We start from the raw sequence: 26665 nt of genomic DNA on the forward strand, positions 1-26665 counted from the left end.
TCACTGCCAGCTGGGTTTTAAAATCTCCCTTCCAAGTGATCTTGTTACGTAGTTTTTAAAAACAGCCTGTCAGGGTGCTGCTCTGTGCTGAGAAGCTGGGTCCTGCCTCTTGGAACGTGGTGAGATTTCGCTATTGATTTCAGGAGGAGCTGATAAATCAACAGTAGAGGAAGGGTAAAGAGCACTGAGCTGTCATTCGGAGTGTGAGGCTTGTTTTTTTTTGTTTTTTCTTAATCTTCTCAGTGAGGGGGCTTCACAGAAAGCACTATTGAGAATTTATCCACGAGTTTAGTTCTTTAGTCCTGTGTATTACTCACATACAGGAAGGAGCACGACACGCTGCAAAGCACTCCTTGACCCTCATACCGCAATGGTCAGACTTTAAAAGTCAACGAGAACTTCCTAAGCCATTTAAAGCCAAGAAATAAGAGTTTTGATGGAAAATAACTAGCTCGAGTCAAACTCCTGTCAGTTTTAAACCTAGCACAGCCGTGTCGGTAGCTCTGCTCTTGGTCAGGGATGATTGCTGAGGCTGCAGCGGCCCTGGTCCCTGCAGCAGCGAGTCCCACTGAAGGCTGACGGACAAAGACGCTTATTTCCTTCCCGCTCCCACCTGAAACGGGACGGAGCAATTAATTTTCCCGCAAAGACTAAGGATGGAAAAGCAGTTTTCAAGTGAAGGCTGCTCTCGTCGTTACGTAGCCCGGCCTCGGGCTGGACCTCCGCCTCCTCCCCACAGCCGGCACCGAGGAGGAGAGCACCGAAGCGACTACCCGAGGGTTCCCCCACAGCACTCGGGGGGAGCCGTGGGGGTGACACCCAGGGGGGTGACACCCAGGGGGTGACACCCAGGGGGGTGGCACCGGGCGGGGCCGGGTTGGGGCCGCTGAGGCGAGGGGAGCCCGCCGCCCTCAGCCGGGCCGCGCGCCCCTCCCGCGCGGCGGCTGTCCCGCGCGCCGCTCCCCGCCCCTCCCCCGCCCATTGGCCGGCGGGCGGGGGCGGGGCGCGGCGGGGGCGGGGCCGCCGTCAGCTGTTCGCGGGGCGCCCGGCGGCGGCGGCGGCAGTGTGGCGCTGAGGCGGCGGCGGCGGCGCCCGGGACGCCCCGGCCCCGCGGGACGATCGTCCCGCTTCTCGGTGAGTGCCCGGGAAGCCTTTTCGCCACCGGCGGACGGCGCCTTCTCTGAGCCAGGTCTTCGGGCAGCGCGGCGCCGAGGCCGGGCGTCGACCGTGACGGGGAAAGGGGTTTTCTCCGGGGCAGCCTCGGCCCGGCGGGCGGTGCCAAGCGGCTCCCGCCCGGGGTCCCGCGGAGTCGGGGTGGGGGGGAGAGGGCGGGCCGCGAACGAGCCCGGTGTGGGCACCGAGAAGGCAGCGATCCTCTGGTGCGGGCAAGGGCTAGTTACCGGTAGCCAGCGCTGCCCTGCCGGGCTCGGGCGTCTCGTCCCCCGGCGCTGCCCGGAGGAGCCGCGTTTAAACCTCCGGGCAGGAGATAAATCTGCGGGGCTGGAGCCCGGGAGGGGAGGAGTTAAAAGCAGCTGGCGGTGCCGAGGCGAGGCCGGCCAGCTTTGTTTTGGGAAGCTGGCACGCACGTGTGTGCTGAGCCCTCCCTCCGGCGCCGGCCCTCCGCCTGTCAGGGCGGGAGGCCGCCTCGGCTCGGGGGGCTGGCGGCTCTCCCGTGGGAGCGCCGTGGGTCGGACACGGCGCTGGGGACCCGCGCGAGCCGCGGGGACCCCGCGGCCGGAGCCCGGGCGGGCCGGTGTCGCTCCCGGGCGAGGCTCGGCGGCTCCCGGCACCAGCGAGTCTGGAGGCGGTGGGAGGAACCTCAGTGAGTTGTAGGTTGAGTTACCCTTCACGCTGCTTCGGCGTGCCCTCCTCGGCGCTTCCGATGAGCTCTGCAAAGAGGTCGGACCGTATTGCGGGAGGTCGAGCGAAACTTCTTGCTGCGGAGGGTTTGGACTGCCGGCTGGCTTTGTGCCTTTGCTGCGCGTTCTTGCGCTGAATGCCCGTGTGCCAGCGGGGCTCTGACGGGGGAGATCTGGCAGATCTTGCTGCAAAACCAAAATAGGTTATCGCCCTGCCTTTCTGTCAGGTGATGGCGATCCAGCAGCAGGGCTGGCAGGACATCATCTACGCTGGCGTCTCGGGACCTTAACTCCTTTCGGTGACCTGTAACTCCTTCCAGTGTGCCACCGTAAGCCACGGAGGAGGATGTCACCAGTGCTATGCCACACTAGCACTGCTGTCACCTCGTGGAGCTGGCCCAGCCGTGGGCTGGTACCTGTACTGCTCTGCAAACTCTTCTTTGGGAGTTGTGGCTGGGCTGAGCGAACCGCTGAGGTGCAACAACTTAAATAACCATAATGCCCCCGAGTTAGAGCCCTGCACAAATAGCTCTTGCACTGCTCCTTCCCTTTGTCTCCTCTAGTGCGCTGGGGTTGTGAGTGCTGCTCACCTGGGGGGAGATGGGACCACCAAGGGGAGTGCTGAACATATCCTTACAAAATTATTATTAATGTCTCCTTCAGGCCTGAAATTCCTCTTGCTAGTCTTCCGTTCTGTTAAATGCTTCGCAAACCAGAGCAAAGGAAGAGACATGAAGAGTTGAATTTCACTGCCTTGTTTGGAACTGGGTGGAAATCCTAGAGATGGATCTCTTAGGAGACTGTCTTCCAATTGGGTTAGATGCACAGGTAACAGTAAAGGGACTTGTGTCTTTCTTGGTAAATCTGCTTCTAATTACTATGTGTTTGCAAAGAGCTCTGAAATAGTGATTTAGGGTTTACTGGATTTTTTTATTCTCATCACCTTTGTCCAACTTTGTGATGCAGCAGAGCTCAGGAGTGTTTCCTGTGGCAGCTGCAGAAGTCCTGCTTCAAGCACTGACGCCAGCAATGTTTTTTATTTAGTAGAAGGGTGAACTAATGCACTGACAGTGCATGTAGGATTGAGGGTAAGAGGGGTAATGGAGTGACTGCATTGTCAAGTTTGGGACATGTCTTAAGTTGAGCTGAGGGAAGAAGGGAGAAGTGGAAAGGAAAGTTGGCCCTTATAGGGAAAAGTTGTGGAGAACTTCATAGAAATGGCTTTGCCAGCTCTTGAGTTTTGCAACCATTGGGGTTTCTTAAAAATCTGGCCTTGCAGCCTTGTGGTTATAAAAGCTTTTCTTCATCAGTAAGTAATAGATGGGAAAAAGTGAATGGGGAAACACCATAAAGTTCAAATACAGCAAGTCAAAGCGAAGCAGACCCCAAAGAAGCTGACTGGCACAGGGCAATTTGAAGGATTGGGGTTGCTTTTTAAAACAACGTCTTTTCAGTTTCTATGTGCTGAGGTTGGGGGGTTGATGGTCTCTTTGTGACCAGTTGTGGAATTGGAGCCATGGGTGGACTCTTAGACATGTGTGAACTTTGTCTCTCTCTGACCCAGTACTCTAGAACCTTCCACAAAGCCCTGACCTTCACTACCGAGTCACTCGCTTCTGCTGCCTGCGCAGATGGGCAGCACTAGGAGGGAGGCAGGCAGGCATGGAAGAAAGAACTGTCTTTAACTGTGTTGGAGCAGAAAGCATTCTCTCCTGGACAATGTTCTTGTTGTGTCTTAGCTGTTTCCTCAAATGTCCCTTTATTGCAGGAGCAATGGATCGCCCCAGCTACCTGGAAGAGGACTATTCTAGCCTGGATGGGCTGGACGATGACGTGTTTCACTCTGATGACTTTGGACTTGCAGGTCAGCCTGGTGAGATGACTGCAACTGGCATTTTCACACAGAACCAGTCCTACAGCTGCCTTCTGGGGAGGTTTCAACTATTCCCCCTCACACACTGCTGTGGTCCCGGTATCAGGCATCCTGAGCAGCAGGACAAGGCAACTCAAACACTCAGCCCGTCCTCTTCCAGTCAGGATGTTATGTTGCCTTGTGGAGTCACTGAAGAGCCCCGGAGACTCTTCTATGGTAAGAGCACTCCAGTGTCACCAGCTTTGCAGCAAGGAAACTGTCCCTTTAGCACTTCCCCAATCAAGCAAGGTTGCTTTCATTAGGGTGTTTTATTGAAGGACTGAAATTATTTTGCTTTGGTCCTACTCCCTCAGGAAAGACAGCTTGAATTTTCTTACCCATGCTCGTCCACTGTAGGAGCCAAGCACTTGCTCATTGCTTCAACTGGCCTTGATACTGCCACTCTTTTTCTTTTTGGCTTTATTCTGTCAGGTTATTTTACTGCTAGATGTTTAAGTGTTCACCATACCTTGTATCCTATGATTTGCCTACATTTTTAAACTTCTAGTGCTGTCTCTTCCACATATGAAAACTCCTAGAAGTTTTCAGTGGAGAAAGGGAAATGCAAAAACATACTTAGTGGGACAGCTTTTAGGCTCTTTACTGGAGTTAAAGTTGTTGAATAAGTAGCATGTCCATCCAGTATTCTAATAATAACTGATGGGACACCACTCAGCTTTGTGTATCTGGCTCAGCTTTAATTCAAATCAATCCCACTAAATGCCGGAGAACTGAGAACTGTCTGACAGAAAAGACACAGCAACCTTTAATGGGAGACAACTTGAGGCAGAGATCTCGTAAAACTGCAAAATTATAACTTAAAAAAAAAAAAAATCAACACTTGGCTGAACTATAACCAAGCAAAATGAACCAAGTGTAAGATCCTGCCAGTCATTTGATTATGGGAAGCAGCACAATGCTCTGCTTAATCGATATAAATCCACTTAAAAGCTGAGCAACTGCTTTACTGCATGCTTATGGCACAAGGTTCTTGCTGGGCTTCAAGAACTGGGCTTTAACATGAGTCAAAAATTTAGGATTACATGCAGCATCTTCCTCCGTAAAGTGTACGGAGTAGGAGAGCTATTCTTTGCACTGGAAGAATGACTCTTCTGATCTCTGTTTTGCAGGCAATGCTGGTTACCGTTTACACGTCCCTCCAGTTGGCTTTGCGTTGGATCCGCACCTCCAAGAGGAGCCTCAGGAAGGTCAGCGGGAAGCACGTGCCGAGGTGCAGATTGCACGGAAGTTGCAGTGCATTGCCGACCAGTTCCACCGGCTCCACATACAGAGGGTAGGGCGTCTCTGGAGGGGAAGGTGCGGGCTTAGCTATCTAAGAGCGGTGCTCTAGAAGACTGGCTCCAGGCATCAGCTAAGCGGGCTCTTGTCCAAGGCGGCAGGCTGCCAGCAGCGATAAAATGGCGGGAGTATCCTGGTGGATTTTGCTTACACTAGATTGTTGGCTCTTCCTAAAGATTGGCAGGTGGAGGGAAGAGAATGTGTTGGGATTACATTTACTGCCTGGGAAGGTAGCTGTTCTGCATTAGCTGCTGCTAGTCCAGCTCTTCCAGTTCATCAGCAATGGGGTCACTAAGGATTTCCCCAAGGATCTCCTCATTGTTCTTTATTACAGCTTTTACTCCCCTTCTCCACTCTCCTTACCACCTGTGTCTTCTCTTTTGTGGCCCAGGTGGCCATCTGTGGCTTCTATCAGCTCCTCACCTTTGAGACAACAACAAGCCTGGAGTCTGTTCTGACACTCTGTTGTCTAGGGGTAGTAGTTCTCTGAAATGTTGTAGAATATATTTAGATCACGCTTGACTTGCTAGCAACTACTCTGTCAGACAGTCCTAGCTAGTGTCTCAGACTTGTGACTTAACTTTCTCACAACAAAAGGCAGCTGTGAGATGCCATCAGGTCTGAAAACCACAATACAGAATCTTGATTTTGTTTTCTTTTTTTTTTTTTCTTTTTTCAAAAAAAAAAAAAAAAAAGGAAACCCTGCTCTTCAAAGAAACAAAATAAAACCAGCACCAATAAGACCCCTGATTCTTTCTTCCTTGCCCTCCTTCCCCTGTTGAGTAGAGATGAAATGGAAATCCCAGCCCAGGCAGAGTTTGTCAGAGGCAGCAGAGGTTTGGCAGTAGGCAGCACTTTGCCACTTCTATGCAAGCCCAGCAAGGAAAGTGTGTATCCACTTGCATTGGTAGAAGCTGACACTTGCTGACTTCAGAGAGAGACAGAAAGCTTATCTCACTTCCAAGTGAGCTGGTGCTCTGTTAACTGTAGGATCTGTTGCAATTCTTCCCGAAGGTAAGTGAGGATCTTTGTCCTGCTCAGAGAATGTGGCTTGTGGCTAGGCAAAGGTTTGGTCCTCTCGGTGTCGTCAGAGATGAGGGAATGCTGTGACTCTTCATCTCCGAATAGCATAAGGACTAAAGAAGCTGTAACAGGAAGATTAGCCTGTAGAAATGTAGATGGGGCTATGAATGTCATTTAGCAAATTGCAGGAATAACAAGCTATCACGAGATTTTGAATGTGCTGTGTATGGTTGAAAGGGGTTTTCCCCGGTGTTACCTCGTCGCCAGCGACAGCAGAAGACCCGGCTCTCTCTAGCCAGAGCCTCACAGGAAAGGGAAGGTTAACCGGCTCGGTGGAGGAGCCCCGGAGTGAAGTGGTGGAACTGGTTGTAACTTGACCCCGTTCTTCTCGGGGAATTGGGGGGGGGGGGGGGGGGGGGGGGGGGAAGGGGAGAGAAGCGTACCTATCTGATGTCTGTGCCTTGGAAACGCATCCAGGAATGCCCGCCGGAGCCGGCCCCGCCAAACCCGCCCTGGGCCTGGGCTTGGCTCCGTGTCCGTGTCCGTGTCGGTGTCCGGGCCCGGCTCGGCGCTGCCCGGGCCCGGGGCCGCCCCGCCGCCCGCCCCGCCTGCGGGAGAGCCGGTAAACAAAGGCGGGCGGCTGCGCTGCCCCGCGGCCGAGCAAGCGGAGGAGGAGCTCCGCTGTCTTTGTTTGAACTGGAAGAGCAACAAGTTGTAAAGGGGAGGGGGGAGCCGTTCAGCCATTTACATTTGAAAACAAAATAGGGGAAAAAAAAAAAACCAAACAAAACAAAACAACAACAACAAAAAAAAAAAAAAACAAAAACAAAACAACCCGAAAACTTAACCCGAGGACGGAGTAGTTCAGCCAGTGGTTCTCCACAGCCTGACCCTGGGATAGGCCTTGGCATTTGGATCTGTGAAGGGAGGCTTCCTTGTTTGTCAGGAAAACTGAGTACTGAGCCACATACTAGTGTCCGAGGCACCGTTCCCCATGGAGTGTTTTGTTGTCATGCCCAATCCCTTCCCTCCCAGCACTGCATGGAGGATTTCCTTTGGCTTCTGGCACAGATCTACGCAGAAGCCCCTCCGTCCTGTGTGCAATGACTCTTCCCAGCCTGTTGCTGAAGAAGCAAGCAGTCTGCCCCTGGAGACACGGGAACTGGTTTGCAATCACTGTTGTGGTTTGGAAGGGCCAGTCTCTGAGGCATGGAAACTGGGCTGTCGTTTATCTTGCTGTGAAACTAATCCCTGATTTGGATGCCCCATTCCAGCTTGTCTCAAACATTTGGTCAAAACCAACTTTCCAGAGTGGTGTCTTGAATCAGATTTAGAATACCACAAAGTTAGTCACACCAGTGTGGTCTTGTGAAGTCTGGAGAGAGCGAGCAAGCCTCGTTTTCAACAAGCTATGCCTCTTTTCAGAGCGTACAAAACATCTTATCTGTGAACCTGTGAAAAGAAAATGTATGTGCACTTTCAGTGGGAGTTAGGAAAGGCTTTCAGCATTGGAGGCCTGTATCCAACTAGCTCAAGAGTTGCCCTTTCATGGCTCTTGAGTTCTGCGAGACTCTCCAGCAGTTCAGGTATGGCTCCCACTCAGCTGCTGCAGCAGCAAGGTTGTGTTGACCCAAAGGCCGCTGGTGCCACTGGTTAATGTACATCCCTGGCTGAGAGAGGAACTGAGCAGGCAATAGCTGCTGAGGTTGACGTCACTGAGTTGTCATTGGACTCAGCTGCACGCACGGTCTAACCTCATCCCACAGTGGGAACCCTGGAGAGTCACTGTTATCTCTTCTCTGGGCTCCCGGAGCTATGTGGTATTTATTCTGTGGTTCTTGGCTATACAAAAGATTTTTGGGTATGCATCTTGTAAGAATAAGAAAGTTGGCCGCACCTATGCTTGCTTTTGGCACGTACACCATTTTCAGGGTTTCATTTCCTATTAATATATTAAACAGAATACAGTAGTTTAAAACCTGGCTTTTTCATCCTTAGAACAGTGCTAGAGCAATAACACAACATACCCTAGCACTCTGCGTCTTTCATTTCCTTAAGATACTGAATTTATTATAGGAAGGACTTGAGCAACACTGCGTTCCTAAGTAGCAGAACGTGCTACAGGTTGATCCAGTTTGCAGAGGGCTCTGCAGAATGACATGCAAGACCCATCTGTGTTTTCTCTAGCTTTTTAGTACCTCTTACCTGTCTGGCAACGTTCCCTCTGTTGTGCTTTTCTCACCCTGCCCCTGGAAAACAAAGGTAGAGCCAAGCCAGGCTTTCTGCAGGAGAGCTCAGTACCTGCCATCTCCTCCTTGCTTTGGAGCAAGTGTGCCTTTGCCATGGGATCTGTGACCTGCTTGCTATAGCCCAGCCTAGGGCTGAGCTTATGGAGTGCACCTGGAGGTTATAGAGAACAGAGCTGAGCTTAGGGGATCTTTTGGTCAGTCAACTGGGATGCACTGCCTGCGCCCCACGTGTCCAGGCTGTGGCAACAAGTGCTTGGGCTCTGCTCCAGGTCCTGAGTGCACTCGAGTTTCTTCACCGTGAGAAGGGGCTTCAACCTGTGCTGAACTGACAGTGTATTTCATGACATGACATGCTGCTAGGTGGGATGTGAGTAGACATCCAGGAATGGCGGTGGTGGCAGCAGCATAAAGCCACCCCATGGGAGCACAGGGTTATACAAGAGTGGGGTGGATGACACTGCATATCAGTATCACACCCCTTTGGTTTGACTTGCTCCATTGAGACACTGGAATGCTGTGGCTTCTTCTGAATAAAATAACTCTTTCTAAGCAGGCTGCAGCTTTGAGGGGACTGCTTTTATCACATTTCTTCTTCATGGTGATAAGATCACTTCACAGGGAATAAAATTGTCTCTTTAAGAGCCAAGGAGTGGTAGCCTTGAACAGTTCTGGGCTCGGATCCAAGCAGAGCCACTGACTTGCTGTATGACCTCAGACAAGTCTCTTGACCCCCTTGTGCTTCAGTCAACCCATCTGGAAAGCTCAGTTTAAAAAAAGCTGAGCCTCAATGAGAACCAGATGCTGAATCAGAGCTGAGCTTTCTTGAGTAAATAAGTGTATTACAAACAACAACAAAGCCCCTTTCCAACACATCAGGAATCCTGCAGTTGATTTAGATATGCTGACCATGCTCAAAAAGCCTCCATGGATCTAGCTATAGAAAACTCTGTTTCTCTAAATTCCCTAATTGGTTCAGCAAGGAACTGTCTTGCCATCACTGCAACGGGCTCGAGCAGCCTGTGGACCACAAATGCCTGCATCCACACTGGGTGTGGATAGATGGCTAGGCATGTACCTGTTTGCTTCAAGTTATTAACACTAAAAATGTCCAGGAGGAAATGTTGTTTTCCTTTGAAAGTGAAACTTGTTACGTTTTGCATGTTTTTTCCCCTCTGTCTCTCACGAGAGTTATCAAGGCCTTCTCTGAGACACTTCTGCTTATGCAACAGGGAGCCTGTGTCTCTTGTCAGAAACTTATCAGCGTGAGAATGTGGGCGCACAGCGCTACCTGTGCATCATGTATCCCAAACTCCTTCAGGCTTTTCTCCATTGTTTATTGAGGACACTCAGGGAATTTTTTAACAGTTGCTTTTTTAAACTGGAATTGTTTGCAGGAAACTGTCCTTTGTGATGACTTCACATTTTAGGAAAAATGTTCAGAAAAGCTTCTCGATAATGTAATGCAGACTCTCAAACTGTCCTGCAGCTGAGCCTGTAGCACCGGCAGCTCCATACTTTACTTGTAACTGCAGTCTCTTTGAGGCTTGGGGTAAGTGCTTTCATTGGTTTCCCGGATAAGTCAGTAGGTTTCAGGATCTTCTCTGCTGGCTACTGCTTGCTGGTCCCTGCTGCTGCTGTGCAAAGCTGTGGGTCTTCTCTTCTAGCTCTGCTGTCTGTGGGTTGCCCAGCGGTGCGGGACTTGAATTTCCAGCTGAGGGTGCAGAAGCATGGCGAGGTAGAGTATCAGATGGAGAACTCCTGAAGTGAGTGAGCCTGGTTTAGAGGGCAGGGGGTAGGGCGGGTGTGAGGTTGAGAAGATTGAGATGTGAAGCAAAATTTTTGCAGGGCTACGGAATTGGGGTTTCTTTCCTTGAGGAAAGGAGAGTGCTAAAGGGGAAAAAGCAATTCTCACAGTGATTGGAGTCAGAAACTTGATATGAGGAAGTGGAGACAGATTTTTTGCGTAATGTTAAGATTTTTTTGTTTTCTATTTTAACAAATGACAAGGAAGAAGTGGGCTTGGAAATGTACCTTCCCCTATGCATACAAATGACACGGCAACCTGTTGCCCCTTGCCTACCACGTGTTCTGAAATCTTGCTGCCAGTGGAGCTGATTAGTTGACATTTAGGTTAACAGAAACTTGCTGGACCCTTTCACATCTGATCTGCAATTACATTCTTTGGTATGTTAAGAAAAGAAACTGAGAACAAGAACATAGTTATGCCACTGTATAAATCCATGTTTCTCCTATATCTTGAATGTGACATGCAGTTTTGGTTTCCTTCTTCCAAACATGTTGCAGCAGAACTGAAAAAGTTCGGAGAAAGGCAAGAAGGATGATGAAACTTCCATATGAAAGAAAAAGGCTAGAACTGCTAAGCCTGAAAAAGACACAAAGCAAGGTGGTAGCAATACTAAGCAGAAATCAAAAGTGACATGAAGGAGAGTGATAGACTGATTTCTTCTGGTACAAGAACTAGGTAAAATCAAGTCAAGTTAGTAGGAGCCAGCCTAGAGTAAATGAGATAGTTTTTCATGCAATAGGTAGCTCAGTGGAACTCTTTGTCAACGTATGTTGTGCATCCCAGCACTTTATCTGGGTTCAAGGTGAATTGGGACAAGTTTATGGTCATTGAAGGAGACATTAAATAAACAGAAACCAGGTCTGACTCAGGAAGTCCTAAGCTCAAACTAGTTAGATGCTGAAAGAGTATTAGGGGGAGCTATTGCATGTACTTGCCCTCTGCTTTTCCTCAGGCAGCCACAGAAGGCTGCTGTTGGAGGCTGGGCTATGCAAACTCTTGATGCAACAGTCACAGACAACCATTGCATATCAGTTTAATAAAAAACACAAAACTTTTGCATCAGCCTAATCTATCCTTCTTCTCTATGCTTTCAGCTGACAAAAGATTTAAATATATTATGGTTTTGTTCCTGCTTAAAATAGGGGATAATGTTAAAACGCAAAACTTCCTGCCTAGCTCTGATAGAGGAAGTGGGCAGAGGATAAAGGAGCCCAGTGGCAGGAGAGCAGTGCAAGCTCTGTGCAACAGCATGCTATGAATCCTTCACTCTGCCAGACACAGGACTGCCATGTCTGAAGGCTATGGGGCCACAACCTCAAAATACCAAGATTGCCCACATTAAAGAGCATGAAATATTCTTTGGGACAGTACAAGTAAATTGTTTTGCAGTATTTATAACGTTACCTGCAGTATCTCTGTGTGATTTAAATAGTGTTCAGTGCTGCTGCTGCTTCTCCTATACAACTCCAGTAGTCTCCACCGGCTATTCTGATGTCCTCGGCTCTCACAGCACCGTGCCAGCTGTAACAGTGGTAACGTGCTTTCTGCTTGCAGCAGTGTGACAGCTGAGAAATTATTTTTCAATTAAGAAATAATTACAGTAATATCCCACTTCTTTGTGAGTGTGGGAGACTAGGAAATGCAGGTTATAACTTGTCTGAGATCATGCAGGGATCGCTGATTGGAACCCAGTTGTTCTGCCTCCGGTCCTCCTCTTAGGTTGGTTGATCTTATTAAGATATTGCCATCTCTGAGGGGCATGATGAGATGTTTGGACTGATTGTTTATGGTGAGGAGCGTGCATGGTTGTATTTTACTCAATTAAATTTTATGATGGAAAAGCAGGAAAGTAAGTGCCCAACTGCAGAGTCCTCCTTTGTTTCAAGCCATTGAGGAGGAATGTCCCGCTAGCCTTTTATAGTCTCTGTTTGGGGTGTTGTTTTTTTGTTTTGTTTGGGGTTTTTTTTGTTGTTTTTTTGTTTGTTTGTTTGTTTCTCCTCGCCAATGGCAAAGGAATCTTTCTGAGGACTGTACCACAGCAGAAAGAACAGTGATCTAAAAATAAAAGCAGTGAGGCAACTTCTACTAACCCTGATTAGATTTTTCCTGATGTAAGGCCCGACGGCCCTGGCGATGGGGGCCTGCAGCCACCCCGGCGAGGAGAAGCAGCCCGAGAGGGCCCTGCGTGAGAGTGGCTCTGCCGGGCAGTGTTTGCGCTGTGGCTGCTGTGTTTATATCGCTCGCTAAATTTAGCCTCTGAGTCATCAGAACTGCTGACGAGAGGCCGCTCTGCCCGCAGGCTCCAGCGCTGCACCTGCCTGCCCGCCCGCCAGCCTCCAGGCTCCCCTCAGGGCCAGGGCCCTGCACGCCCCCCCCCCCCCCCCGCCTGCGCACCGCCTCACCCCTCCGCCGGGATATTTTCCTGTAAAAACCTTTTTTTAAAGTGTAATTTTAACCAAAACCCCGAGGTATGCTTTAAGGACTAGGGGGGTGTCTCCCATGTGCCGAGTGGTTTTGGGAGCACCTCCTTCCTTCTGGTGGTGAGGGAGTTGACGCGAAATAAAGGTCAGTCCGTCCCACGGCCAGTGCAGGTTAGGTGATAAACAGGGTAAGCTGTGAAATGGCTCTGGCAGTTCACACGCGGAGCCTGAGTGAATAATGCCTGTGCTTGCCGCCTGCAGCCGTGGGAGGGGGTGGGTGTCTTCTGGGCACAGGGGCAAGGGCTGGGCATCTCTTCCCGCACACTGGTGTCCCCCCACAGCCAGGGGGGCAAATCCCCCCTGGACCCCGTGCCACAGGTAGAGAGTGCTATCAGGTGCGTCTCTGTGGAAATGCAAGACCCTTATTTACTGTATTTGTGGAAAATAAGGCAGTGTGCCCCCCGGGGGTGCAGGAGGGGAAGGCTGGGGGCCTGGGAACGCACTGGCCGGTGGTTGCCCTTCCCAGGTTGCCGTCAGCTGGCTGTTGCCATGGCGTCTGTCTGCTTCCCCTTCCTGCCTGCTCTGGAGAGGAAGGCGTGAGTGGCTGCATGTTTGTTTTTGAACTACAAGAAAGTTGAGAAAGGGCTCACCTGCACAGCTGTGCCGACAGCAGGTTTGGGGCAACGGACGTCGCCGTTGTCGGCTCGGGCCAGCACCTCGGCAGGGGTCGGTGCCATCCAGCTTGCTTGGGCTGGGCACCCCGTAAATGGGCTTTGGGGGTCTCCTGCACCCCGCATCCTTCCTGCTGCGACCGCTGCTATATATCCTCTCTCCATAAACACAAAGCCTGATGGAGGAAGCAATACTTGATGCCTCCCTGTACAACGAGTTTAGTCCAATGTAAGAGAGTCAAAGGGCTTGCAAGCCAGAAGGGTGCAGATCCCCAAGGAAGATCTTCATCCTCCTCTCTGTGTCACCATGAGAAATCATGCCACTAAGCTCCTCTTTCATTTTTTCTCTGTTACTGTCTTGGTTTTTTTCCCTGCTGCTTTTACACATGCATTATTATTTGATCATTAGGAATCACAGCTGGAAAGATTTGCATTTGACTTCCATTGGCCTGCATTTCTCTTTCCAGTGGGGGACACCTTCTGTAACCTCTGTTGCCTTGGGGACTGTGACTTTCTAGTCTTTCTAAGCTAAAGCATATTTTGTGGTAGCACAATATGCCTCCAGCCACCTGGCAGCCAAAACAGCCTTCAGCGATGAGTCAGCAACTGCTCCCGGTGTGCAAGTATTTTTGTTTTCAGTGAATAAATAAATTCCCAACAACTCACTGCTAATACTTGTATTAGTCATTAAAGGAAGAAAGATGTTTTTATGTATACATATGCCATTATTCTTCTTGTGCTCTAATAGTACCATTTATGGCCATATTTTAATCCTTCTAGTTAGGGTGGGATCAGAATCTGACCCTTAACCATCTGGAAGACATGAAGCAAAATCAGAAGTTGCCCATGAGATTGAGATGGTAGACAGGTCTACCCATCTGTATATTTGATAAGAATGTACCAGACCCAAATACAACATGTATATGATGAACATATTCTTTATTCTTTTAAGGAGGGATATTAATGGCACCTGTGTATCAGGTGGAAGAGTGAATCCTATTCATTGGTTAAACATTTATGCTCAAGGATTTGAGGAGCTGTGTCAGAGGGCAAACATTTCCTTTGAGGTGCATTACTTGTCCTGATCTTCCCTTGATCACCCTGTGCAAGTGCTTGGTAGGAGCTTTTGACATCTGGGGTGCTATTTAACAGATGTATATCTGTATGCTTACACTGTGAAACATGTATTTGGAATTAATTATGGGGAAGAAATAAATGTCAGGTCAATCATGTTCCTCTTTCATTTGCTTCCAGTAAAAGTCTTGCTTTTTTTTTTTTTTTTTGGTGTTTGTTTACCAGTATTCTGGCTGTTGGTTGAGTACAGTTTGTGGAATAGGCTTCACTAATGTACTGTTGCTGCAGAGGACACTTTTCCTGTAAAATGGCCTTTCCTTATGACTCATTGAAACATTCATGCTAATGCCTCAGACAGACAGTCTCTTAAGGATATCCCCTTTTAAAAGCAGCAGCTGCAATAGGAAATGGTTTTATGTGTTTCCAGCTTTGTGTGGACTTACTGTATTCACAAGTCTAGTCTTCTTCAGTTACAGTTAGTATAGAGGGCAAATGGGGCTTCTTTCCATCCTGGGAAATGTTCACTGGGTTGCTACTGCATGGAGTGTTCATCCCTGATGCTTTTGTGCAGTAGTGGCTCTGAGGATTGAATTGTTTTGATGAGAGACAAATCAGCATAGTGAAGCTTAGGAAAATTATAAACCTGTGCCACAATAGTTATGAGTCTTAGAAAACTGTAATAATTGACCTGAAACGTATCACATCTGAAAAAATTAGATGCCAAATTCATGATCTCCTGGGTTTTCTGTCCTTCCTGGCAGCTAAATTATACCACACCAGAAATCCCTCAGTCTTGAAATATTTTAGTATTTTGGTCTTGGCAGAGGCGTATCTAGGGAGAAGCTACTGTAACTTGTGAAAAGGACATTTTTCAGGCTGGGACAGATTTTACCATAAATTGTTTATCTCTACTGCAAAGAATATCTGACATTTCCATTCTGTGGCTCTTGTTCCATGCTGAATTAGTACCACAGAAAGCAGATCAGCCCAGAAGTGAAGCCATAACTCTGTAAACGCCGTTAGCTCGGCTTGCTGCTGAAGCAAGCGATCCCAGCTTGCTCCTCTTCTCAGGTCACGTTTCTGTTGTGCTGGCACAAGCATCAGCTTGACTACATGATGCCATGGATCAGATGGATTAGGAGGACCCAATCAACAGAGTAAAGGCAACTTCTTTATCAGATTAGCTCTAGCTTTGATCATTGTCCTGCTTCAGGTCACCCTCCTGCACTAGTGTGAGGAGAGGACAGCGCGAGCGGGCTGCTTCAGTGCGCAAGCCAGTGAAAGTGTGCGTGGGACTACACCACCGTGGAAGGAAATGCTGGCTGAATACAGACCCAGGGAAATACAAGCCCTCAGTCTAGGAATAAAACCTGGAAAGCTGCCCTCGGCCTAGTGCTCTATTTTTTCACTTCAAAACAAAATTAATGGTGTCAATGTCCTTCAGAAAGTGACTTGAGATCTTATGCTTCTTATAAGCCGGTGAAAACAAGGGTAAAATAATTCCTGTTCTGCTCTTGCATGGAAATCTCCTTGAGTGTCTTAGGCAAATAGTGGGAAATGTTTTAACTGGAGAAGGAAAAAAATGCTGTACCTAAAAAGTGGCTTCAAGAGGCAGTGAAATACACACAAATAAAATATATTAAAAAAAAAAATTAGTTTTTCTCAGTAGTTGTGATACCACATCTCACTGGTTCTTTTTCATGTCTGTAACCCTTCTTAAAGTAGAGCTCTAAAACTCCTATTTACCAAATAAAAAGAAAACCCAATACCCCTTCAAAAAAAAAAGGTAGGAGGATGAACTCAGTCCTTCCACTGTTTTTCCCTGAACGTGGCCTCCTTTACCTATCACTGCAAAGAACAAGTAATTCTTTTCTTTGAGGTGATATGTAAAACTTAAGGAGGAGACAGAATATTTAGAAACCTGTTATGGTGTGTGAGAAGCTCAAAGTGGCCTTCTACATGAAGCAGAACATTAATATGGGGATTCTTATGTGTTTGTCCTCCTGACAGTGTGGCATAGTTGAAACTTCACATGTTAAATCAGCACACTTGCTCCCAAGGTAACTCACTTTATAAAATTCCATGAGAGTTTCCAGTAAAGACGGTCCAACAGTGAAGTTGAGGTATATGTCAAGTTTAAGATTTTGATACCAGTTTTTATGCATCCTTTTACATTTCCCAAACTAAGTCCCTATAAGACACTTCTTTACCCTCTTGCCTGGCAATAGAATAAAATAATCTGCCAAAGCAGATTGTCTTCAGAACCTTTATAATATGTTTGTCCACCATGCTCTCCTGGCATAGTGCCTTACTTGTGGAAACTTCAGAAGAAGGCTTTGTGCTTGCATGCCACCTCATTGACATGCTACCCAAAGATCTCTGTTTAAGAAGCAGACCGCTAAAGCTGTAATAGGTTGATGAAAACATGGTGTCTAGATGTCATCGGGACATTGTGGTTCCAAGTGCATGTTTGAGCAGGTTTGGGAGTGTGGCTTTGTGGAGGAAGGTGAGAAGAATCTCTGGAGTTTGATGAGGAAGGACAAGCCTGGTCAAACCAAGAGTCAAGCGACAAATCAAAAAGCATCTTGCTTTTTGAGACCAAATTAGGGTTTTGTAACCCAGCCCTAGGGGTTAGTTTATAAAAGATTGTTTTCATCTGTAAACCTAGCAATTCCTGGATGCTCAGTACAGACTGAACCCAGGGCTGGTTGCTTTGAAATAAATGATACCAGGCTCTAGAATCTCTGTTGGTTATGCTCCAAACACAGTGTTGTTGAAATGTGTGATGGGATCTGTGTGAACTCTTCTAAATCCAGGAGACAACTGCTAAGGCTCGAGGGTAAGAAGAATGACCCACTGCTAAGGTGTGAGATGAACACAGGTTTGCTGAGGCCTGTTTTGTGTGTACTCGTGATTCAAATGGCACAGATCTACTCACACTGAAATACAAACATAATTTAATGGTTATCTTGGAGGGCTTTGAAGAGCTGTCTATTGACACATCTCCAATACACCAACCCCAGTTGCAACTCTCTCTTATTTGTGATTACATAAAGAATGCCTTGCAACCGTGTTGTTCTGCCCTGTTGGGCTAATCTGAGTTGAAACATCTTGTTCATATAATGTGCTTCAGTGCTCTTTTATGAACTCCTGTGTACTGAGGCAAAGTTGTTGGAAGCCAGTCTTCTGTTTCCTTGTCTGCTGGGGATTTGGGGGGGGGGATAGGGGGGGATTGGGGCTGGTTTGTTTTGTTTTCCAGAAATGATCAGTCCTGCTTAGCAAATATGGAATTCTGGATGAGAAAACAAAGACTGACTTCTAATAGAGGTTTGGTTATTGAGGTGAAATAGTATCCCAGGCTGGGCAATGTAAAGAGAAACCCACCTGTTTGTATGAGATGCCATTAAAGTGCAGGAAGGTGGGGGTATAATCGGAGCCACTTTTGCAGGGGTGATTACATATAACAAAAGAAGGAACAGTGTCCCTGCCCCAAAGCTGCATTATATAGTCTGGTGTCCCCCTGAAACTCAACTCCCATGTTTCTTCCTTGACAATGGGACCTGAAATAACCTCTTGGTTTTGGTTTTTTGTGTGTTTTCAAGTATGTTCTTGCTTAAGGTTTAATTGGCTCCAGTCAGTAGGAAAGGGCTCCAAGGCTGATTATTTATGGCTTACTGTCAAAAGTGGCTATAAAAAGGGCAGTATTATCTTGGAGATGCTGGGAAGGAAAATGTGGTGGGGGGAGGGTGGGGGAGTGTGTGTGTGCACGAATGTGTTTTCTTGTACTAGATGAAATCAGAGTTTTGCTGTCTCAGCAGTGTGGTTTAAATTGAAGATTAACCCTTTGACCTTCACGGTGTCAAATCACTTACAGATGGATCACCAGTTATATTTTTTTCTTTTTTTTTTACTTTTGGGGTGAAGGGGGGCTTTTTTTTTTTTTTTAAAAAAAAAAAAAGGTTGTTTGTTCATGCAGCTGGGGCTTTTGAAAGGCTCAGAAGCCAATCTGATTAAAAACAGCACTTGGCTAAACTCTGCAAAATCCTACAAGCAAAAAAAAAGTTTAATCCTCTTGTGCACAATGCATAAAGGGTCTGCTCTTTTCTTTTTGTAATGTTAGAGCTACAATTATTTCTGGAGAACTTATCATTTCCCTCTCTCCCCTCATCCCTTGCTGCACCCCCTTGTTATGCTGATGGGATTAAAGTGTCTGCTCTTGAAAAGTGTAACTGAGTTGTTATTGGAAAAGAGAAGTGGTATGTTGCAATTTTAGAAATATAAATAACCCTGCTTCAACTGTTCTCCTCTACAGCATCAGCAGAACAGAAATCAAGTGTGGTGGCAGCTTTTTCTCTTCCTACACAACTTGGCCTTAAATGCGGAGGCGAACAGGAACCACACTGGGCAGAGGTGAGCTTCGCCCGCCTGTTTCAGGCCGCATCCAGTCTGCAGGGAGCACTGAACAAACACTGGTTCGGGGGCGAGACATTGCACACCGCCGGCCGGATGTGAGGACTCTGAATTTCTGATACTCGTCTTCAAGTTTGGGGGTTTTTATGGACTCTTCTTTGCTGCTGCCTGCCTCGTGAGGCAGGGAGCTCTTGTCCAACACTGTTAAAGGAAAGACAGAATGTGGGTGTGTTTGGTAAAGCTTGCTGCTGGTTCCCCGCGCCGGTGACCTCTGTGCAAGGGAGGCAGGTATTAGACTAACGGCTTCCTCTGCCCTGTGTGTCAGTCAGTGGTAGAGTGCAGGAGTGTCATTTTGGCTGCTAGTTAAAAATGATGTCTGGGACTGAAGACTCTAAACGTATTTTGGGTATCTTCCAGAGCAGAGATGCTCGATTCCTCCATGAAGAAAGTTCTTCTTGGCATTGAAAACATTTAAGTAGCTTATATCCAGCAGGTTACTTGTTTGCTGCGTGGGTTACTGTTTATTCCTTGCATGTGGTGTGAGAGAAAATCACAAAGAAATTTGATCTCTTCAGTCTTTCCATTGGGCACCAGTTGCAGCTCTCTCACATGAAGTTGTCCTTCGTCATTGCCATCAATAGACAAAATAATTTCAGTAGAACAGTCTTACACCTTCCTGGGGTTGCTGGTGGCTATTAGTTTCTGACACTGTTTGCTTCCAGCTCAGTGTTCACAGTGCCCGTGAGCCAGCATGAAGCCAAAACCATGGAATATGACACAAGTGTCATTCTTCTACAATGCTAATGTATATGTTTTTATTAGTTTTATGATGGGTGTTTATTTTGTTTTGGTTTTCTTTCCTCTTACTATAATGTGGTTGGTCAGGAAGGCTTGGCTTCCAGGCATCTGATAGTTTTGCTTCAGGATTTGACAGGGAAATTAGCAACTAGTCTGACATGTACACTGTACAAGCAGTCTCTCCATTACTCTAGCAGTCTGTCCACTACTCTAGTACGTAATGTTTGGAGGCTGATGTAAGCATATATTGACTGGCAGCAGTGATATTACTTCAAGGGAGATCTTCTAACAGTTCCCAGTTTGTATGCACTCAGAAGTTTGTCCATATGACTGACACTATTGAACCAGCACAGGGAAATTACCCTACTGAAAGGAAGTAGCCTTAAATATCGATGGCTACTTCTCTGTAGCCTTAAATATCGTTAGTTCATAAACCCAGTAACAACTAGGGTAAAACTCAAACAGAAAATCAATGCAGACTTTATTTTCTTCAGACCGTTTCCCTGTTGCCACTGCACCTTCTTGTAGGTCTCAAGTGATACAACCAACATGAGGAAGAGCTGTCCAGAGAATTACTCTTCAGTCCTGTTACAAATGTCGACTTCAGGTGTTGAGGAATTCTTCTGCTCTTGATCCATTCTGAAAAATAAGCATTACTGTACGGGAAGAGTAGTTTACTTGCACATATGCTTTATCCTCCACCCATCTCTGCATATCCTTCTCTAATTCAGCCTTTCTCTGGTATTCATATAATCTCATCATTGCACTGTAGTGTCTGGTAACAATTTGCTGAACACAGCTAAATTTGGACTTTATCCCTCTCTCCTAGCCCCATTCTCTTGATTTGCATCCTGCTCTACTGTGGCAAAATGTACTTTAGCTCCCTGAAAGAGGTCCCCAAGCCTTTTTCACTTTCATATACTCACAGTCACTCTCTTTCAACGTAAGGCGAGTTTATGTGAGAAAAGCTTTTTTTTTTATCCTCTTATGTTATTTTTCTAGCTAGAGCTAGAGTAATATGTTTGTCCGTGATGGTTAATAATTCATATAAATGAATCTCAAGTAATATTTTGGGGGGGTGGGTTTTATGGAGAGGGAGGGTGGGAGGTTTTTTTTAGGAGGGGGAATTGTTTTTGGTTTTGTGTTGTTTCTTTAAGCATGTGCACTACAGAGTTACCCAGAGGGATACAAGTGATGCCTGTGGCTGACTATGCTGCAGCAGTATGGGAAGCCACTCTCTGCCCATGTTGACAGAGATGAGGCTTTCCATAGCTTGCTTTGCACAGTCTGCTTGGAGTAAACGCTGGTCATGGGAGAGCAAGGACTTAAATGGGGGGGGAAAGCCTGAGGTGTAGAGCAAGCACAGACTGAACTGGGGACCCCTGAGACGCTGGATGTTAAGGAGAAGACTCTTAAATCCAAATCTCTAAAAGAGGCAGGAGTGGTAGCGCTGAGGCTCAGGAAGCAATGCAGCAATGCTGCCTGCCTGCATGGCATGCTCTAGGATGTGAAGCTTGCATTTTCCCACTGGTTGCTAGGACCCCTTTATCAGGAACAGTCGAAGCTACATCATAACAGCCCTGCAAACTATGAAAAATTCAGCAAGTGCATCTGATGCTTGAAGACCATCGTGAGCTTTCCCCTTCCCCTCTGCCTTGACTTGACCACCAAACAGGCCAATAAGGCCTGTTCTCTGGATGCGTAACCTGGAAAGATAGGTCTGGTACTGGTGCTTTCTGGTGTTGCGACCCAACCAGTTTCTCTAGGGTAAGACTCACCTTAACATGGAGAAACAAGTATCTGAAATTGTTCCTCAGTTAGGCTGCCTGCCTCAGTAGAGTCATTTGGCTCAGGGAAAGACACATCTTTGCCAGTCCATATTTCCCGCTGTAACAACAGACTTATCAAAATTGGTCATGCCAGGGTCTCAAGTTAAAATCTCCTTGAACAACAATACTTCAATGGAGACATAGAGCTAATGCTAGACAAAGGCTGACTTCCTACAATATGCGTGTTGGTTACTGGTGCCAGAGATTTACAACCACTGATAATATATTTTAATTATATTCCATATCTGCATATCTTGGAGAAAGGAAATATGTTCTGTCAACCCAAAAGTCTTATTTTGCTTCATGTAGGTTTGGAGGGGCAGGCTGGTTATTCACTTAGGGAGAAGCAGCTACTTCATACTTACAGTCTCACCTACTTGAGGAAATAGTGGTGAGATTTCACATATTTATCAACAGATACACAGATGCACAGCACCCATGTATTTGCCACCCATTCCATGTTAATAAGGCCCCTTGAACACGCACCGAGGAGATCTTCCCCGCAGAGTAGCTATGGACATGGACATACATTGATTGGGGAAACAGATCCAAGGAACATGCTTTAAGTCCTGTTAGTGAAGGAGTATGCTTGGCTTTTTAGATATTTGTTTGTCTTGGTAAAAGGAATAGGACACTGTTTCTCTCTGTGTTGTAAAACTACAGTCTAGCAATTTAGAAAGAACAGTTGGATCTTTCTCCTAAACTAAATTCCTATTTTTATGAGCAGTTCTTCAGAAGAACTTGAGCTGCTGCTGAAGGTACCAGCAGCCTTGAAGTATCTTGCTTGCCTTCCCCAGATCTCCAAAACACTTTCAGACCTCATCTCTCTTTCACTGAGGGATGGGCTTCTTCCTATCCCTTCCCGCCTTCCCATCCTTTTGAGTATCTTGTAACTTGCCCATCCCTGGATCCAGCAAGACTGGTGCTAGTAGGGAATAGTTAGTTTTACTTTTGTTTCCTGCAATTCTTGAAAGCTGAGCCAGTAATTGCAAAGTGGCTGCCCAGGGATAGCTGCAAACTGCCATAAATAGGATACAACAAAGGCAGGGGAGAGGATGAATTTGCATGGAAGGGGTTGCTGTTGGATCTGTGTGTGAGACTGCAGCCTCCTCCCAAGGTGCTGATAATCCCTGGTAGCACTGAATCCCTGCATTACTGATCACATATCTCAGTTTAAATAGCTGGTTGTTACTAAATGTTTGTTGGCTCAACTCTTGTTAGAGGAGTCCTGAAAGAAACTTCCTTATCAGCCTTTGCTTTGGAGATGTGTACCAACAAGGGAAAAGAGGCAAGTCCTGTCCTTGATGTAGAAAGGGTGATTGCAAAGACATCTTTCTTTCTACTGGCCGTTTACTTTGTCCCCTCAGGCCTGGATTAAAGGTGCAGGTGATGTGTGCATGTGAGGTTACTACAGTCCTGGAGTTGCTCCACAGCAGTCACTGGAGCTGTACCCAAGGTTGAACTTCATTCAATGTGGGGCTTGGCACTCTTCTGGGAAACTGCAGATTCTGCCCATTAGTAGACTAGGGAGAAGGGTTGGGTTCTTTAAGAAAAAGCAAAATTAGTTGAGGCAGTTGTTGCAATGTGACCCCTTCAATTCTACAGTGAATTCCACCCTTCCACTGCTGGTCCTGACCCATATCTCTGCTGAAGCTGTAGGAATGGTGAGACCGTAACATGCTGAATGGTGTGCTATTGAGGGTATTTTTAAAGGGAAGAACAGGGAGAGCATTCAGCATATGTGCTAGGATAAAACGAGAATGTGGATATGTGGAGGTCTTGCCTTGTTTTACCAGCAATATTTACTGCAGGATTATAAGTAAAAGGACCATGGAATGCCTGTTCGTATTCATGGGAGCTCTGCACATGGACCAAGCACTATTGAGTATTAGCATAATTTGACAACAAAGGTATAATAGTGTCCTTCAAAAGAGTCTGTCTTTCAAACTGGCATTTGTGATCATTTGCAAAAATGCCTACCTGTTGCCTTTGATTGTTTTAGCAAAAAGAAATACCTCAAGGAATTGATAAAAGATCCTAGGACAATCTTTTACAGTTCCTAAAGACTTCACTGGTCTCTGTTTCTTTGGTTTGCATGTGTTCACGCAGGTGTTACACAGCTCAGTTCTTCTTCACCAGGAAAAGCAGAAAAGACCAAACACATCAAATGCACTGGAATGTAATTGTGTGCGTGTGTGTGCGTGTGTGTGTGTGTTCTTAAACTGAATGCAGTCTGACATCCCTTACCCCTTCTTTCTTCCACGTGCCTCACCTTCCCCCTTAGCCACAGAAAGGAGGGTCTCTTCCTGCGAATCCCATGCTGGAAGTTGGTTTCTGGGAAGCGAAACCTAATGTCTGTCGGCTGTTTTTTAAAGCCATGTTTCAGTTCTGTCTTCAGACTCTTTGCTGCCTTTGGGGAACGGAGGGGTGGGAAGGGTAGATTCTTAAACTGTTTTTAAAATCTATTATGGAAATTTTGCATGTATAAAGTTATTCTTAAATCTAAAGGAGTCTCCCCCATTTGTGGACACAGCTCCAGGAGAGCATCGTCACAGATTCCCCAGCTCCGGTTTTGATCAGACTATTCTGAAAGGAAAATTTGATGACAAAAGGGGAAGAGACCGGTGTGATGGAAAGATGACATTGTCAGTATCTCCTTAAATAAATGTCAGAAGTTAGGCTTGCAAAAGGGAAATTTCAAAACAGCCCAAGGGATTTGTATGTCTTTTTCCACTGGGTGCATTTGAAAATCCTGCCACTAAATTTCAGCTTGGGTATCTATCTAGACTGTTGGGTTTTTTTGGTAAAACTAATCCTGTATCTCTTCTTCTGTTCTCTTCAATGGTATGTAGTACAGTCTCCCACATTTCTAGGTAAAATTCACTGATGAGAGTACTGTGAAATGTGGATTCACATTTTCTCCTTCCCCTTCCTGCATGACACTTTTACTTTAGTGGGGTACCTTTTTTTTTTTTTTTTTTTTCTTTTTTTTAAAACTTCAGGAGTCCTCATCTGGAAAAACAAAAAGGGTAAGGTGAGCTAGAATTTGCAATGTACTTAAACTTTCCCTCAATGGAGGGTTTCCCCATGAGTTCTGATACTCACCAGAATATGATACTGTCCTGCTGCAGAAGTAAACCCGATGCTCTCCTGTGAGATTTCTGTCTGGATTAGTCCTGAAGTGCACACACCTTCTTTGCCATGGACTGAGACCCAGTGAGAATGTAGCATTTTGTTTATCTTGGTTGTGTGCCTCCAGGACTCCTGCCTGTACCAATAGTGACTGGGCAGAGCTCCTTTTTTTGTTTTTTTTTTTTTTTGTATCTGTGCAGTATATTTGCTTTGTGCTTTCTTTCTTTGGTGCTTTTTAATACTTTAATACTTGGATTTTTTTTCTAATAACTGGTACAATTTTTAATAAAATTGTTAAATTCCTTGCCTGTGTTCTTTGCTTTATTTTTTAAGGGATGGAGGGCATTTACACAGCTGTCCTGTTCTGGAGTTAACCAAATCAGTGATACAATTTGGGTTGTTCAACTTTTAAAATGTCTTGTAGATCCTTTTATGTGCACCCTAATACCAGGCCCTGGAACAAAGACAAGATTTTCTTTCCAGATTGGACTGTTCTCCTTGGCCATAATTTAATTTATGAAATAGTCTTTCAAGGAGGTATATTCCCATGCTTGGATAGAGAACTGCTGCTACTTGGAGCTGCAGGGTTAACTTGCTGCTTCAAATCAGGAAGATCTCTTAAGACATGTGTGGGATGCATCCTCCAAATTTGCAAAATGTGACCTTTGGTTGATGGCTGCTTACCTACTGCCTACACACGTACATTCAAAGGCACTCAGGCTTTGAGAATAAAGACTCATTGCATGGTAGTCCTACTAGGGCAGTACGGTTCTCACTGGTCTTCTGACGTAAAGGCAGCAGAGGAAGGTGGCTGTGGCTTTGAGAGGGCTTGTAAAGTGGTAATGACTCCCTCAAACACAGACATGAGAATGTCTTGGCCATCCCAAGTGACAGCAAGACACATTTTGGTAATCATCAGGCCTGTCCTTAATTTTTACTCTGTTCCTATAGGGAAAAACTACCTCCATTAAATAACAGTAGTTAACCTGAGTGGAGCAGAAATGGTGGTGTGTATTGTGAATTGTTTATAATATAGCTGGTCAAATTCCTTCAACCACATTCCTCTTCCAGTGCGATGCTGCTGGTACAGTGTTCATGGGAGGCTTTGGGGAACCCAGTTAACAATCCTACCCGATGTTAAGTTGCCTCGGCTGGTGTGTGCGTGTTACAAAAGGGTCTTTCATTCCAAGAACACATGATGTGTGTGGTATGAAAAGCCACATGTGCATCTAAGACCACAGGGGGAAAAAGACAGTTTTTCTTTTCATTGTATTAGATCTAGTGAGAAGTGTGTCCCCTGGCCAGCCTCATGTGACCGTGAAAGAGCCTGTTGTAACACACTGATACAAGGGGACAGAAGTGAGATTGACTTAGATGGAAGGGTTGGCTCTGAATTTTCTCATTCTCGTGTAGTTAAATTCTCACCATTAATTAAACTCTTGCTCTTAAAGGCTTTAATAATTCTTGTATCAAAGCAATTAACTGCTTTTAAAATTAGCAGTTTGTAACGCTACCCCAGAAGCATTTGCCAAAGCGGCAGGACGCATTGCACCTTGCTCAAAGCAAAGGCAAGTGCACAGACATATGGGCGGCCTCCCTTCCTCTGAGATCTCCTTGGCTTTTTGGTTTGGCTCTGTCATGACTGGCTGTCTGTCACCCAGCCGTGGCAAAGTAGACTCAGGGTGCATGGGAACATTGTCAGGGTTAGGCATCAGGACCAAACACTACTGGCTGGAACATTCCTATTACAACAGACATTAATACACTTTTTTTTTTTAATAGTTTGAAAGAAACTAGATATCCTAGAAAATGTACTTCAGAAAAGCTTTCTTTTTAAAATACTAGGCCTGCATACTAACAGAACATTTTCAATTTATTTCCAGCCATGGCCCCTTTCATGGCAATCACAACATGTCCCTCACTTTCTGTACTAACATGACCAGCACTTTAAGGGAAAATGAGTTCTGTTATTAACTTCCTAGCGGTATGCTGTAGGGACAAGGTAAAAAGTTTAAGTAGGATTACTGCTTCAAGGAAAAAATGTTTATCAAGAAGTGCTCAGCCTGTCTCGTTAAAAATAATAAAGCACTCTGAGGACGAGAATGTTCTTTGGTTGCGCAAGCTACTGCACAAAGCACTCTATTTCATGGCTCTGGCTGCTGAAGTTTAGAAGCCACTATAG

General features: G+C 46.3%; 1 protein-coding gene and 1 long non-coding RNA gene across 4 annotated transcripts; one reads left to right on the top strand and one right to left on the bottom strand.

The window, feature by feature from the left end:
• Positions 1–1050: 1050 nt before the first annotated feature.
• BMF (Bcl2 modifying factor) lies at positions 1051–24709 on the top strand. Of its 2 annotated transcripts, none has more exons than XM_032984725.2 (5): positions 1051–1134; positions 3628–3948; positions 4902–5065; positions 18627–18724; positions 24354–24709. In XM_032984725.2, exons 2-5 carry the CDS (start codon positions 3633–3635, stop codon positions 24382–24384), a joined length of 609 nt encoding a protein of 202 aa, XP_032840616.1. In that variant the 5' UTR covers positions 1051–1134; positions 3628–3632; the 3' UTR covers positions 24385–24709. The 2 variants fall into 2 exon arrangements, with proteins under 2 accessions (XP_032840616.1, XP_032840617.1); XM_032984726.2 differs by lacking the exon at positions 24354–24709 and adding an exon at positions 2523–2687 and having other exon boundaries at positions 1068–1134; positions 18627–20569.
• LOC122153310 lies at positions 5751–9347 on the bottom strand. 2 transcript variants are annotated; one of them, XR_006165178.1, is made up of 2 exons: positions 6537–9347; positions 5751–6215 (listed from the first exon to the last, which is right to left on the bottom strand). It is a non-coding gene; the product is annotated as an uncharacterized LOC122153310 (long non-coding RNA). The 2 variants fall into 2 exon arrangements; XR_006165177.1 differs by having other exon boundaries at positions 5751–6234.
• Positions 24710–26665: the final 1956 nt, after the last annotated feature.

This window comes from Tyto alba, unplaced genomic scaffold, assembly GCF_018691265.1.
Source record: "Tyto alba isolate M040663 unplaced genomic scaffold, T.alba_DEE_v4.0 Super-Scaffold_18, whole genome shotgun sequence".
In the NCBI taxonomy this organism is placed as follows: Eukaryota; Metazoa; Chordata; class Aves; order Strigiformes; family Tytonidae; genus Tyto; species Tyto alba.